The following is a 12,126-nucleotide window of genomic DNA, read 5'->3' on the forward strand; positions in this document are numbered from 1 at the left end:
TTTTGTATTTTTCGGTAGAGACGGGGTTTCACTGTGTTACCCAGGATGGTCTTGATCTCCTGAGCTCGTGATCCGCCCGTCTCGGCCTCCCAAAGTGCTGGGATTACAGGCTTGAGCCACCGCGCCCGGCGTTTCTGATTATTTTAAGCCTACACTTGATCTGTAAAGAGGAATTGTTTCATATTTTACTTCTTTTCTCTTCCTGATCATAAACATAATAAGAGGCCTGGCGCAATGGCTCACACCTGTAATCCCAGCTACTTGGGAGGCCGAGGCAGGTGGATCATGAGGTCAGGAGTTCAAGACCAGCCTGGCCCATATGGTGAAACCCCGTCTCTACTAAAAATACAAAAAATTAGCCGGACATGGTGGTGCATGCCTATAATTCCAGCTGCTTGGGAGGCTGAGGCAGGACAATCTCTTGAACCCGGGAGGCAGAGGTGAGCTGAAATCATGCCATTGCACTCCAGCCTGGGCAGCAAGAGTGAAACTCTGTCTCAAAAAATGTAATAAGAAATTCTTCCTTTTTAAAAAAAAACAAAAAAAAAACGGAGTCTTACTTTGTCACCCAGGCTGGAGTGCAGTGACCTGGTCTCGACTCACTGCAAGCTCCACCTCCCGGGTTCCCGCCATTCTCTTGCCTCAGCCTCCTGAGTAGCTGGGACTACAGGTGCCCGCTAGCACGCCTGGCTAATTTTTTTTGTATTTTTGTGTGTGTGTGTTTTTTTTTTTGTAGAGATGGGGTTTCACCATGTTAGCCGAGATGGTCTCAATCTCTTGACCTCGTGATCTGCCTGCCTCTGCCTCCCAAAGTGCTGAGATTACAGGCATGAGCCACTGCACTTGGCTAAGAAATTCTTACTAGAGAAAAATTGTAATGTATAGAAAAGTAAAAAGACAAGGATTACCCATTAGCTCACCATCCAGAGTAACGTGTCATCATATTTTCTTTACCTTGTTTTCTGTGGAATATTTAATATAAATGTGAGGTTTTTAAATATGATCAGGTACCCCTTGCTGCCCAGACTCCTGCACTGTGGACTCTTGTTCTTCCAACTTGGGAGCCAAACACAGTCTGATTCCATGCAAATGCCCCTTTGCCTGGATTCTGGTTCCTTGCCCTTGAAGCTAAATCAGGATGGCAGCTTGTCTTCAGACTCAAACTGTTCTCTAAACTCTGGCCCAGGAGCCAAACAGATGTGGAGAGCTAGTACATCTTACAAGATTTTATATTTTTAGGGGCTTTAAATTTTTCCCCTTTTCTCTATAACATAAATGTTTCTCCTTACCATGAAAACCTTAGTATATAATTGTGATGTTTCCTCTGCTATCTTGGGACCATTTGTCTTTTCAGTCAGTCTCTGTGACCTTAAGAAACAGTACAAGGGATTGAAATTGGAATCAGGGTGAGCATGATATTCCAAAGGAAAGTGTTCTGGGCAAAATAATGAAATTATTGTTTCTGACTGAGATATTTATCAAGTGGGCAAAATCTGGAGTAATTCTTTGAATTCATTCTGTGTTATGACCTCCAATTTTGGGGGAAGAAAATTTGAGCAGTTCTTTAAACTTTGTAGGCCTAAGGAAGGAAAAATTAAAAAACAAAAAACCTATCTTGTTTTGATGCCTCAATGCCACATGGGTTTTCTTGTTCCTCAGGTGCCTGAAGGCTGGATTGACGGTGGACCCAGTGATCGTGGAGGCATTCTTGGCCAGCCTGTCCAACCGGCTCTACATCTCTCAGGAGAGTGACAAGTACGCCCCCATTCCTGTCTCTCAGAAACAACCCATTGTTCTCAGCAGGCTTGTGTGGGGCACCTGGCATTGTGCGTATGGATGCGTCTGTCCTTATCTCCTTGTCTCAGAGCATAGGCATGCATCAGGGTTGTCACAAGATTTAAGGTGAAGTCCACCTTGGAACGTACTTCCTGGACCACTGTGTGGAAGTCGAGAAAGGTCTTTGTCATCCAGCCTAGTACCTGGGGCTTGCCTTTCTGCTGGTGGTTAAAATCCTGGACTGTCAGTTTCAGATGAACACTTCATCAAGATTGTTAGGAAATTAAGGTCTAGATCGTAGTCTCTGGGTACTGTTTCACTACTGCATGCTGGAGGACTGTTGCTAGGGCGCTTCTTCTTCCTTCTGTAGGGATGCTCACTTGATTCCCGACCACACAATCCGAGCCTTGGGACACATCGCAGTGGCCTTGAGGGACACCCCGAAGGTCATGGAACCCATTCTGCAGATCCTGCAGCAGAAATTCTGCCAACCACCCTCCCCTCTTGATGTGCTGATTATTGACCAGCTGGGCTGCCTGGTTATCACCGGAAATGTAAGGGAGGCCAGAGCCAGGACACCACTAACCCTATTACATTACAAGCTACACTGAACTCTTGACTGTAAGGGATGTGCAAATACAGATTAAATATACCTTGCAGATGAGCTAAATGCTGACAACTGTTTTAACACTGAGTAGTAAGAATAGTGTAAAGTGCTGTGAGTGCTGGGGAAAAAGAGGTTTAATTTCTTGTCAGTGTATTATAACAGAATATTTGAATCTAAGCCAAGTTCCTTTTAGCTTTTAATTTGAGGTTTGATTAAAGCTTTAGAAATGGATGATTTTTGGGCTGTTGTGCCCCATGATTCCAGAGCTTTTTCTCTGGGTGATGACAGGAGGGGCCTCATGAGGGCATCCTGCATGGTGACAGTGCCCCTCGCTCTCTCCCAGCAATACATCTATCAGGAAGTGTGGAACCTCTTCCAGCAGATCAGTGTGAAGGCCAGCTCCGTTGTATACTCAGCCACCAAAGATTACAAGGACCACGGCTACAGGTAACTGGACTTCATTGTCACTTTTTTATCATGACAGTATTTAACTTTGAAAATGTGAGGTTTGTGAATTTGTCTCTTAAATAAACTCTTCTTACAAGAACATTATATGCTACAGATCAATGCACACATAAGGGGGGAAATGAAAACCCAATGTGCCCCCCCGCAGAGGTGACCATCGAGCATCTCAGTGCACGAGATCTCAGCTCCTGCCTCTCCTTCTGATCGGGCCCATGCTGCACATGCAGCTAACCTGCTTTTTTATGGGGCAGCACATGAGCCACACCATGAATGATCCTGCACAGGTTGCCTTTAGAGGTTGCGGAGCATCCCATCCTGTAGCAGAACCGAAATTTAACCAGCCAGTCTCTAGTTTGGATGTTAGGTTGTCTTCCAGTTTTCCCACTAATAAATGCAGCATTGACAGCCTAACAGCTACATATCTCTGAGCATCTTTGATGCTTTCTGTGGGTTAGATTCAGAGAAGTAGGATTTTGGGTCCAAGGAAGTAGGTGTTAAATGTCTTTGAACATTTGATACTTGTATAAAGTCTGACCAGTTTTCCCTGACAGACTGAGAGATGCTTCTTGGCTATTCCTTACCTTACCTTACTCTAGGAATGCCTTAAGGACAGGGACATGTTCATCCATGTTTGGAAGAGAGGGAAGGGGAGAGGTGAAGTCAGATGAGGACAGGAGGCTGGGGAGGGAAGAAGAGAGCCCTTTTGCAAGCGTTACTCTTCTTGACCTCCAGGCTCCTCCCTTCTGACTGTGAGATTCTCTCCACGTCAGTTTAGTGGGTGGGAGTGCAGCTGTGGAGCCATGCCATGTGGCTACATGACTTCAGAAAATGCTGAACCTCTCTGTGCCTCAGTTTCCTCATCTGCCAAATGAGAACCTGCCTGCAGTTGGGAATGAGACTGCATACATTAAAGTTCTCAATCAATAGAGCTGTCTCTCACATCGATACTACTTCATTGCCTTCTTACTGCCACCGTCATGAGCCCAGGCTACTAGAACAGCCTGAAGACTGGATTGGGGATGGGGTCAGGCTCTCCTTTCCTTCTTCCTCTGTCCCATTCTCTGCCGTGGAACCTGCACTCAGGCTAACACGTTGCTTCCTTGTGCCTGTGTGACTGCTGGGCCCTTTCTCCAGGGGCCTCCCCAGCTGCCTCCCCGGTTGCCTTTGCTCCCACACCTCCTAGGTGTTCTGCCACGCCTTACCGTGAGTCTGTAACACCTGCCAGTCTTCATCTTTCCATTTCTTCAGTTCTGGCTTGGCTTGCCTCTCCTTCCATAAAGCCTTTTCTCATATTGCCACCAAAAATGATTTGTCCTCTTCCTCACCAGCAGAAGCATTTACTGCCCTTTGTTTGCCCTTGACCTACCAGGTATTACCTAACTACAGTGCCTTTTGCTGTGGCTGCTGTTGCTCTGGGATTTCTTAGTGGGGCAGACGACATGCTCAGTGCTTCACATGGTGTTTCACTCTTCCCGTGATCCTACGAAGAGGAATTATTATCCTTGTTTTACTTAGGAAGAAATTGAGGCTCAAAGACTTAAGAGACTTACCCAGGGTCGTGCCGGTTGGACGTGACAGTCTGGCAGTCTCCAGGGCCACAGAAGCCTGGTTGGCTTCGATGGTTCAGGTTTTTGGCCAAAGGGGCAATGTCAGCTTCACATCCGGCGTTTACATGGGGCCAGCCAGGATCCTGAGGCAGGACCCTGGAACACTTCCTGAGCATTCGATGTGAAAAAATGCTGACATCAGCTCCAAGGTGGAGGCAGCGTTAGGGAGAAGCTGGTCATGAAGTGAAAGTTCTGTGGGTGGTAAATGATGCATTAAGGGTCTTGGTGATTTGTAGGGGGAAAGCAGGATCCAACCTGGAATGCCTGGGCATGGACCCTTTCGTTTTCAGCCCTGAGGGAAGTGTCCTGAGACCCTCACAGGTCCCCAATGTTGCAGATGCCTGGAACTTAGTCTCCTGGAGGTCCTTACTATCTCAGGAGAAAGGGTTACAGTCATTTCTGCAGCAGTTGAGTTTCTTTTACGGGCTGTTTTTCACAAAGATGACGTGTTCTTCTCCACTTGAGATTCATTTGGTTTACAGACACTGGGAGGAGTGTGGTAAGGCAGGCTGGGTCTGGCCCGCTCAGCTCGCCTCACCCCTGCAGTGCCGTCCCTTGGGGATGGTTGAGGGCCTGGCAGTGGCTGTTATTTTACTCCTTCTTCTTCAGGCATTGCTCCCTGGCAGTGATTAATGCCCTGGCCAACATCGCGGCCAACATCCAAGACGAGCACTTGGTGGATGAGCTGCTTATGAACCTGCTGGAGTTGTTTGTGCAGCTGGGGCTGGAGGGGAAGCGAGCCAGCGAGAGGGCAAGCGAGAAGGGCCCTGCCCTGAAGGTAGGAAGGAGGATGGCTATGCCTTCCCCATCAGTGTCCCATCCCTGCTAGCCAAGGCTTAGTCTCCAGGCACCATCTTGGTTGGAATGTGGCACTTTCTTTTTTTTTTTTTTTTTTTAGTCTCGCTCTGTCACCCAGGCTGGAGTGCTGTGGCCGGATCTCAGCTCACAAGCTCCGCCTCCCGGGTTCACGCCATTCTCCTGCCTCAGCCTCCCGGGTAGCTGGGACTACAGGCGCCGCCACCTCGCCCGGCTAATTTTTTGTAGTTTTTAGTAGAGACGGGGTTTCACCGTGTTAGCCAGGATGGTCTCGATCTCCTGAGCTCGTGATCCGCCTGTCTCGGCCTCCCAAAGTGCTGGGATTACAGGCTTGAGCCACCGCGCCCGGCCCAGAATGTGGCACTTTCTTTGTTGAGTGATTTAAATGTGCCTGGTAGAATGCAAGTAAGAAAGGGTGGGGTTCTTTCTCAAGGATGCTGGCAGGGATGGGGAGAGGGCAGCTTTCTCACTGAGTTATATCCAGCTCATGGTAGCTGCCTTCCCCATCCCGGGGTGGTGACATGACAACAGTCTAGCCTCAGCTCCCCATGGGCCCCTCTCTCTCTCCTTGCCTTCTTCATGAAGCCCGGGGTGGTAGCTGGGCCTAGGAGGACTTTAAGGGCCCATCATCAGAACACAGTGGCAACATGAGAAGGGCCAGAGTTCACCTAATCTCAGGCCACCCAAGGAAGACAGGTCCACTGAGACAAACAAATGTCCTGTCTTGAATGCCCAAATACATTTGTGGTGGGGCCGAGGCAGGTGAGGCCTCTTCTTCCATAACTCCCCAGTAGCATGTCACGTGGGCATTAGGAATAATGCTTAAAATGTTGAGGAAATTGAATATTTGAACAAAAGATGTTTAGTAAAGCAGTGTTATTTTTGTGTAAAGGGTGTCTTTTTGGCTAGTTGTTAGAGTATATTTGAATAAAGAGCATGAGAATTTTTATTTTTGACGCAAGTTTTGTTTTTGTATTTTTTTATTGGCTGGGGTTGGGTCGTATAGTTTAAACTAATTTTGGTTGGCTAAACATTTGGTTTTTTTAAATAGGTGGGTATGTAAAAGAAAGTGGAGAGAAAAGGGAAGAGGGTGTTTGTAATGAGCTAGAAAGCAGTTTTTTTTTTTTTATAAGGAAAGGAATGTGAGTTGGTATTGATAACGCTTGGTACTGAGGCGTGTTTAGGCATTTAATAAAGGCAAAAAGAAAAAGAAGAAAAAGTGCGGGGTACTATAAATTAAAAAATAAAAGATTGATCAGATTATTTAAAGAAAAACCCCATTATAGCCCACAACCATATCTCTGCTTCCACCCTGTTTTGTCATTTCCTCTCCCTTCCCTCCCCTTCCCCCAGACAGCTATTGTTTACCTACTCTGTGCCAGCTATTGTCCTAGGTCAGGGGTCAGCCCACTTTTTCTGTAAAGGGCCATAGTATAAATATTTTACACTTTGCAGGCCATACAGCCTCTTCTGTAATTGCTCAACTCAACTCTTCTATAGTCACCTGTTTGTGAATGAACAGGTGTGACTGTGCTCCTGTAAAATTGTATTTGCAGGAACAGGCATTGGGTTGGATTTGGTCCATGAGCCATAGTTTACCAACCCTTGCTCTAGATGAGGGTGTTACAGAAGTGAACGAGACAGACAGGGTCCTCTCTGCCTGTGGGGCTTAGTGGGAGAGTGAAACAGGGCAGTGTAGTGAGGGGCACTTTAGATTGGGCTGGTTGAGAAGGCCTCTCTGAAGAGTGACATCTGAGATGACAGTTGCATGGAGGAGTCCCCCTGTGAAAGTCTCGGCCAAGAGGGAGTGGCTGGTGCAAGGAGAGATCCTAAGACTCTTGTCCCTAATTCGGCCTTGCTATGCCGGGCCCTCTGACAGTGATGTGGCTGAATAACTTCCCAAGTCTCCCAGCAGGGTACACAGCTCGGACCACCTCAGTGCACAGGAGAGAAGCGTGTCCTGCATGTCTAGCGGGACCTTAGGCATCAGGATAAGAGAAGGGTGCTGATGATACAAGGTGGTGCTGCACACCTGAGAAAGCAGAGGCTGTAACCTGTCTGAGGGGTGTTTTAGGAGCCTGCTCTCCCCTGGAAATTGGACCTCAGTGCCTCACCTTGTGGAGGACAAGGAGCTGTAATTATAAATTAAACTAAGATCTGTGGGTTGTTCTCCATCATCATGCAGCCCTTAGGCTATCAGTTTCCCAGAGGGGACCAGGCAAGGCCACCCTTGTGGCCCCCAGGCCAGGGAAACCAGCTTGGCATTCTTTGTAAATTTTCAAAAAAATTTTTGTGGGTACATAGTAGGTGTATATATTTACAGCTTGGCATTCTGTCCCCACCACTGAAGTGCTGTGTGGCCTTGGCAAGCTACTGAGACCTCCCATGAATCTCCCCAAAAGTTAGTGCATGTGAAGCACTCAGCACGTGCCTGGCTGCGGTGGATGCTCAGGGTCTTCAGCTGTTGTCGTTATTATAGATTAAGAGCATAAATCAAGTTGGCTTAGGCCAGTGCTTATAGAATTTTTACTAATCACTGTATACTGAAGATTAGCTACATTTGTGTGTCTAGCCAGGGAGTCTTATCTTTTATTGTTAAGTAACCCCCCAAATTTCCCTAACTTGGAAAGAATGTATATTTATTTTAGAAAAGATACAGAAGCCTATAAATAGTAAAGTAAAAAGCACTTATTCCTTGACTCAGATGACATAATCATTACTAACACTTTGACAGATTTCTTCCTAGCTTCTTTATGCGTATGTATTTATTACATAATTGGGATTGAATCATAGCATAGTTTTAAATCTTAATTTTTTTTTTCATTTGGCATGTGCTGTGGGCTCTTTCCATGGTGACTAAATGCTTTTCAGAAAGTTGTATTTTAAATAGCTGTGTCATATCTAATTATACAGAAGTGCCATGATTTATGTAATCATTTATGTAACCATGGTTTATTTTTCACATTTGTTTTCATTTTTTTGCTGTTAAAATTATGCTGGATGAGCATCTCTATGCCTCTCTCTGCATACCTCTCATCATTTCTCTTAGATTAAGACATTCCAGGTTTACATAACACTATGTTGTATCTTGTGTTTTTTTTTTTTTTTTTAAATAAAAGAAATACATACTCTTTAATGACAACAATTCTGTTCTTTTCTAGGCTTCTAGCAGCGCAGGGAACTTGGGAGTACTCATTCCTGTAATAGCTGTGGTGAGTATTCATTAATTGAATGATGAAACTGCAGATACTGTGTTCATGCTTTGAATCTTGCCTGGTGACACAATAAATTCCTTAGAAAGGTGCAGTGTTGAGGCCCCTGTGCCTCTAGATGTGACTGCTTCAGCTATCACCAGCTCTTCCATGGCAGCCCTGTAGGTGTGTCCACCGTGACACACTTCACTCCCTTTCTCCATGCCCTGCCCGAACCCCCTCAACCAATTGACAAGGGCACTTGCTTTGGTTCCCTGCTGTGTGGCTCCTAGGTCCTAAATCTGACTCCACTTTCATCCTGTGTCTCATGCCCTCGTGACTGATGGTGGGCCAGCTCCCTGCTTCCATCCCTTCCTTAGATCCTTCCTGCAAGTGCAGGCCTGGAAGCCTCTTGTTGGTGCTCAGGCTTCGGAGCTGTGGCCCCAGTCTCCTTCAAGGGGCGTTGTTGGCATGGCGGGCACAGTCCCTGCCTCCTGTGCGGCGCCATCATGTTGGAGAGCCTGTTTCCATCTTGTCCTGTCCCAGCCTGGGTCTGCTTCTTCCCAGATGACTTGTAGAAGTTGTTTTTCCCTTTCTTCGTCACTCCTAGCTGCAAGTCCTAAGCCCAACACTTATGTTCCAGTATTTATTTTCATTCCATATTCTCTCCCTTCCATTTAATCGACTTTCTAGGACATCCCTTGTGTCTGCCTTACAGTGCCTTCCCCCCTCCTCACCCCCTAGTAGTTTAAGTCTTGAGCACTTACATGTGTCCCCTTCAACTTGTACACCAGAGGGTTGGGCCTAGTGGCAGAACTGCTAGGGCAGCCTAGGGACGTGGAGGTCAGGCAGACAGGTGGCATTGCAGGCACAGAGAGGCACTTCTCCTGGTCTCAGTGAAGTGGTTCTGCTCACACTATCTGAGTGTTCATCATTATTCCCAGCCTGGGGACTTCTAGGTGTCCAGTTTTGGCTGGCCGAGGTAGATGAAAAATAGTAACTGACTGGTCTGCCATTATTTATCTTTAGTAGTAAAATGTTACATGTCATATGCTATTTATTTGTTTTTATTTTTTATTATATTGTATTTTATTTTTTATTTTTGAGACAGATTCTCACTCTGTCACCCAGGCTGGAATGCAGTGGTGCGACCTCGGCTAACTGCAATCTCCACCTCCTGGGTTCAAGCAATTGCCATGCCTTAGTCTCCCGAGTAGCTGGGACTACAGGCACGCCCCACCACACATGGCTAATTTTTGTATTTTTAGTAGAGATGGGGTTTCACCGTGTTGGCCAGGCTGGTCTTGAACTCCTGGCCTCAAGTGATCCACCCACCTTGGCCTCCCAAAGTACTGGGATTACAGGTGTGAGCTGCCGCGCCCGGCCTGCCATGGTATTTTTCGTGGACGCCCCCATTGGTTGATTTTTTTTTTTTTTTTTTTTGAGACAGGGTCTCAGTCTGGCATCTAGATCGGAGTGCAGTGGCACAATATCAGCTCACTGCAGCCTGGACCTCTGGAGCTCAAGCAATCTTCCCACCTCAGCCTTCCAAGTAGCTAGGACTACGGGTGCACATCACCATTCTCAGCTACTCTTTCTATTTTTTTGTAGAGATGGGGTTTTCCATGTCACCCAGGCTGGTCTCAAACTTCTGAGCTCAAATGATCTGCCCACTTCAGCCTCCCATAGTGCTGGGATTACAGGTGTGAACCACCATGCCTGGCCCCATTGGTTGATTTTTCAAAACAGAAATTTTCCCACTGTATAGTTAATGTTGACTAGTGTATGCTTGTGTGTTTAAAGTGCTGTTGTATGTGGGCCTTTTGTCTGACCTGGAAGTAAAAGTAAGGGGCATGAAGCTCAAGGCACTCTTTGGCAGCAGGCTCTGTAGGAGAGCAAGTTTTAGGCAGACAGGGAGGATGCTTGGGGCAGCACTAAAATCAGTGAGTTCCAGGATCTTTGACCTTCAGAGTTTGATGACCTGTATTCTTGTGAGCTTTCAAATATGTTGAGCAGTTGTCATTTAGAGCTTAATATATGCATAGTGGAAATCTGTCAGGCACTTTGCACTTTAGGGAAGCAATGAGTAGTGAGGTTGGTTGAAATTACACAAATTTGAGGGTCACAGGGTTCCAAGTTGGACTCCTAGTCCTGCATGTGAGACTGTGTGTGAGCCTGTGCCTCTCCAGGCTGCTGGGGTGGGTGATACAGGCAGAACTGTTATCTGTGGTAGCTTAGGACGTGCTCACTTAAATACTCCCCTGATGTGACCTTTTACATGAGTAGAATAAGTGTATTTTTAGTGAAAGTTAATGGTTATATTATGGAGGAGGAAACAAATATTTGATTTTATTGCTCAACAAAGAGCACAGAGATCATGGGTTCTTGCATTTACTTTATGGTTACCCCTTGAACCTTCTGGAATAAACTAATTTCCGGAGGTGGTTTGTTGTTTGTATGTTTTTGTTTTTTGTTTGTGTTTTGTGAGACAGTGTCTCACTCTGTCACCCAGGCTGGAGTGCAGTGGCGCGCTCTTGGCTCACTGCAGTCTCCATCTCCTGAGTTCAAGCGATTATCCTGCCTCAGCCTTCCAAGCAGCTGGAATTACAGGTGTGCGCCACCATGCACGGCTAGTTTTTGTATTTTTAGTAGAAATCGGTTTTTGCCATGTTCACCAGGCTGGTCTCAAACTCCTGGTTTCCAGTGATCCACCCGCCTCAGCCTCCCAAAGTGCTGGGATTACAGATGTGAGCCACCATGCCTGGCCTACTTATTTTACTTTTTAAAGAAAGATATACTCTGTTTTGGACCTTTGATGGCACAGTGTCTCAGATTACTCTGTTGAATGGAAGTACCAGTGGATTTGGGGCAGGAAGCCTGGGTTTTGGCCCTGATGCAGCTGTTCTCAGTGACTTTGAGGGAGTTGCTCGGAAGCTGCATCGTACAATCTCTGAGGCTCCTTCCTGGCTAGGTTTGGTGATCTTTGTATTGCAACTTTGTGAATAATATTTCTTCAGAGATGTCATAGATTAAATTACTTCAGTTGTTATTTAGCTTGTTAAACGTTTTGAATGGTATCTAATGCTTAGAGACCTAGTTGTTCCACAGTCATATAATACTGATTTAATAAGATGCACCTCCTTCTGGAAAAACATTCATGTATTTCGCTGAGAGCAAGTTTACTTGTGTCACTGGTCATTGTTGTGGCCTTGGAAAGGTTACTTATTTTCTCAGTGCCTGCAAAACCAGGTGTGTGTGGATTAACATGTTTTAGGTCACAGAGAACCTTTTTGAAAACTGTGCACTCTCTGTCTGTGGAAATCTGTATTATTCTCAAGATTTTACACGTAACTTCAGGAAGTTAAATGGAAGCAATCTACCCAAGGCTCCCCAGTTAGGAAGGCCTTGCTTACGTACTCTCTTAGATTGAGAGTAACGTTACACCCTTTCCTAGTTCTTGCTAAACACCGAACAGTGATCTAAATACTTTCCAGGCCAGGCATGGTGGCTCACACCTGTAATCCCAACACTTTGGGAGGCCGAGGTGGGCAGATCACCTGAGGTCAGGAGTTCAAGACCAGCCTGTCCAATATGGTGAAACCCCGTCTCTGCTAAAAATATAAAAATTAGCCAGGCGTGGTGGCGCATGCCTGTTGTCCCAGCT

General features: G+C 46.3%; 1 protein-coding gene across 1 annotated transcript in view; it reads left to right on the forward strand.

The window, feature by feature from the left end:
• The window catches only part of PI4KA (phosphatidylinositol 4-kinase, catalytic, alpha), a 167,360-nt gene that overhangs the window by 66,023 nt on the left and 89,211 nt on the right, over positions 1-12,126 (forward strand). The window contains exons 15-19 of the mRNA XM_011947312.1: positions 1,660-1,755; positions 2,147-2,330; positions 2,727-2,830; positions 5,065-5,233; positions 8,433-8,483. Coding sequence (XP_011802702.1) covers positions 1,660-1,755; positions 2,147-2,330; positions 2,727-2,830; positions 5,065-5,233; positions 8,433-8,483 — 604 coding nt within the window. The remainder of the gene's footprint in view (positions 1-1,659; positions 1,756-2,146; positions 2,331-2,726; positions 2,831-5,064; positions 5,234-8,432; positions 8,484-12,126) is intronic.

Source organism: Colobus angolensis, unplaced genomic scaffold (assembly GCF_000951035.1).
Source record: "Colobus angolensis palliatus isolate OR3802 unplaced genomic scaffold, Cang.pa_1.0 Scaffold260, whole genome shotgun sequence".
NCBI lineage: Eukaryota > Metazoa > Chordata > Mammalia > Primates > Cercopithecidae > Colobus > Colobus angolensis.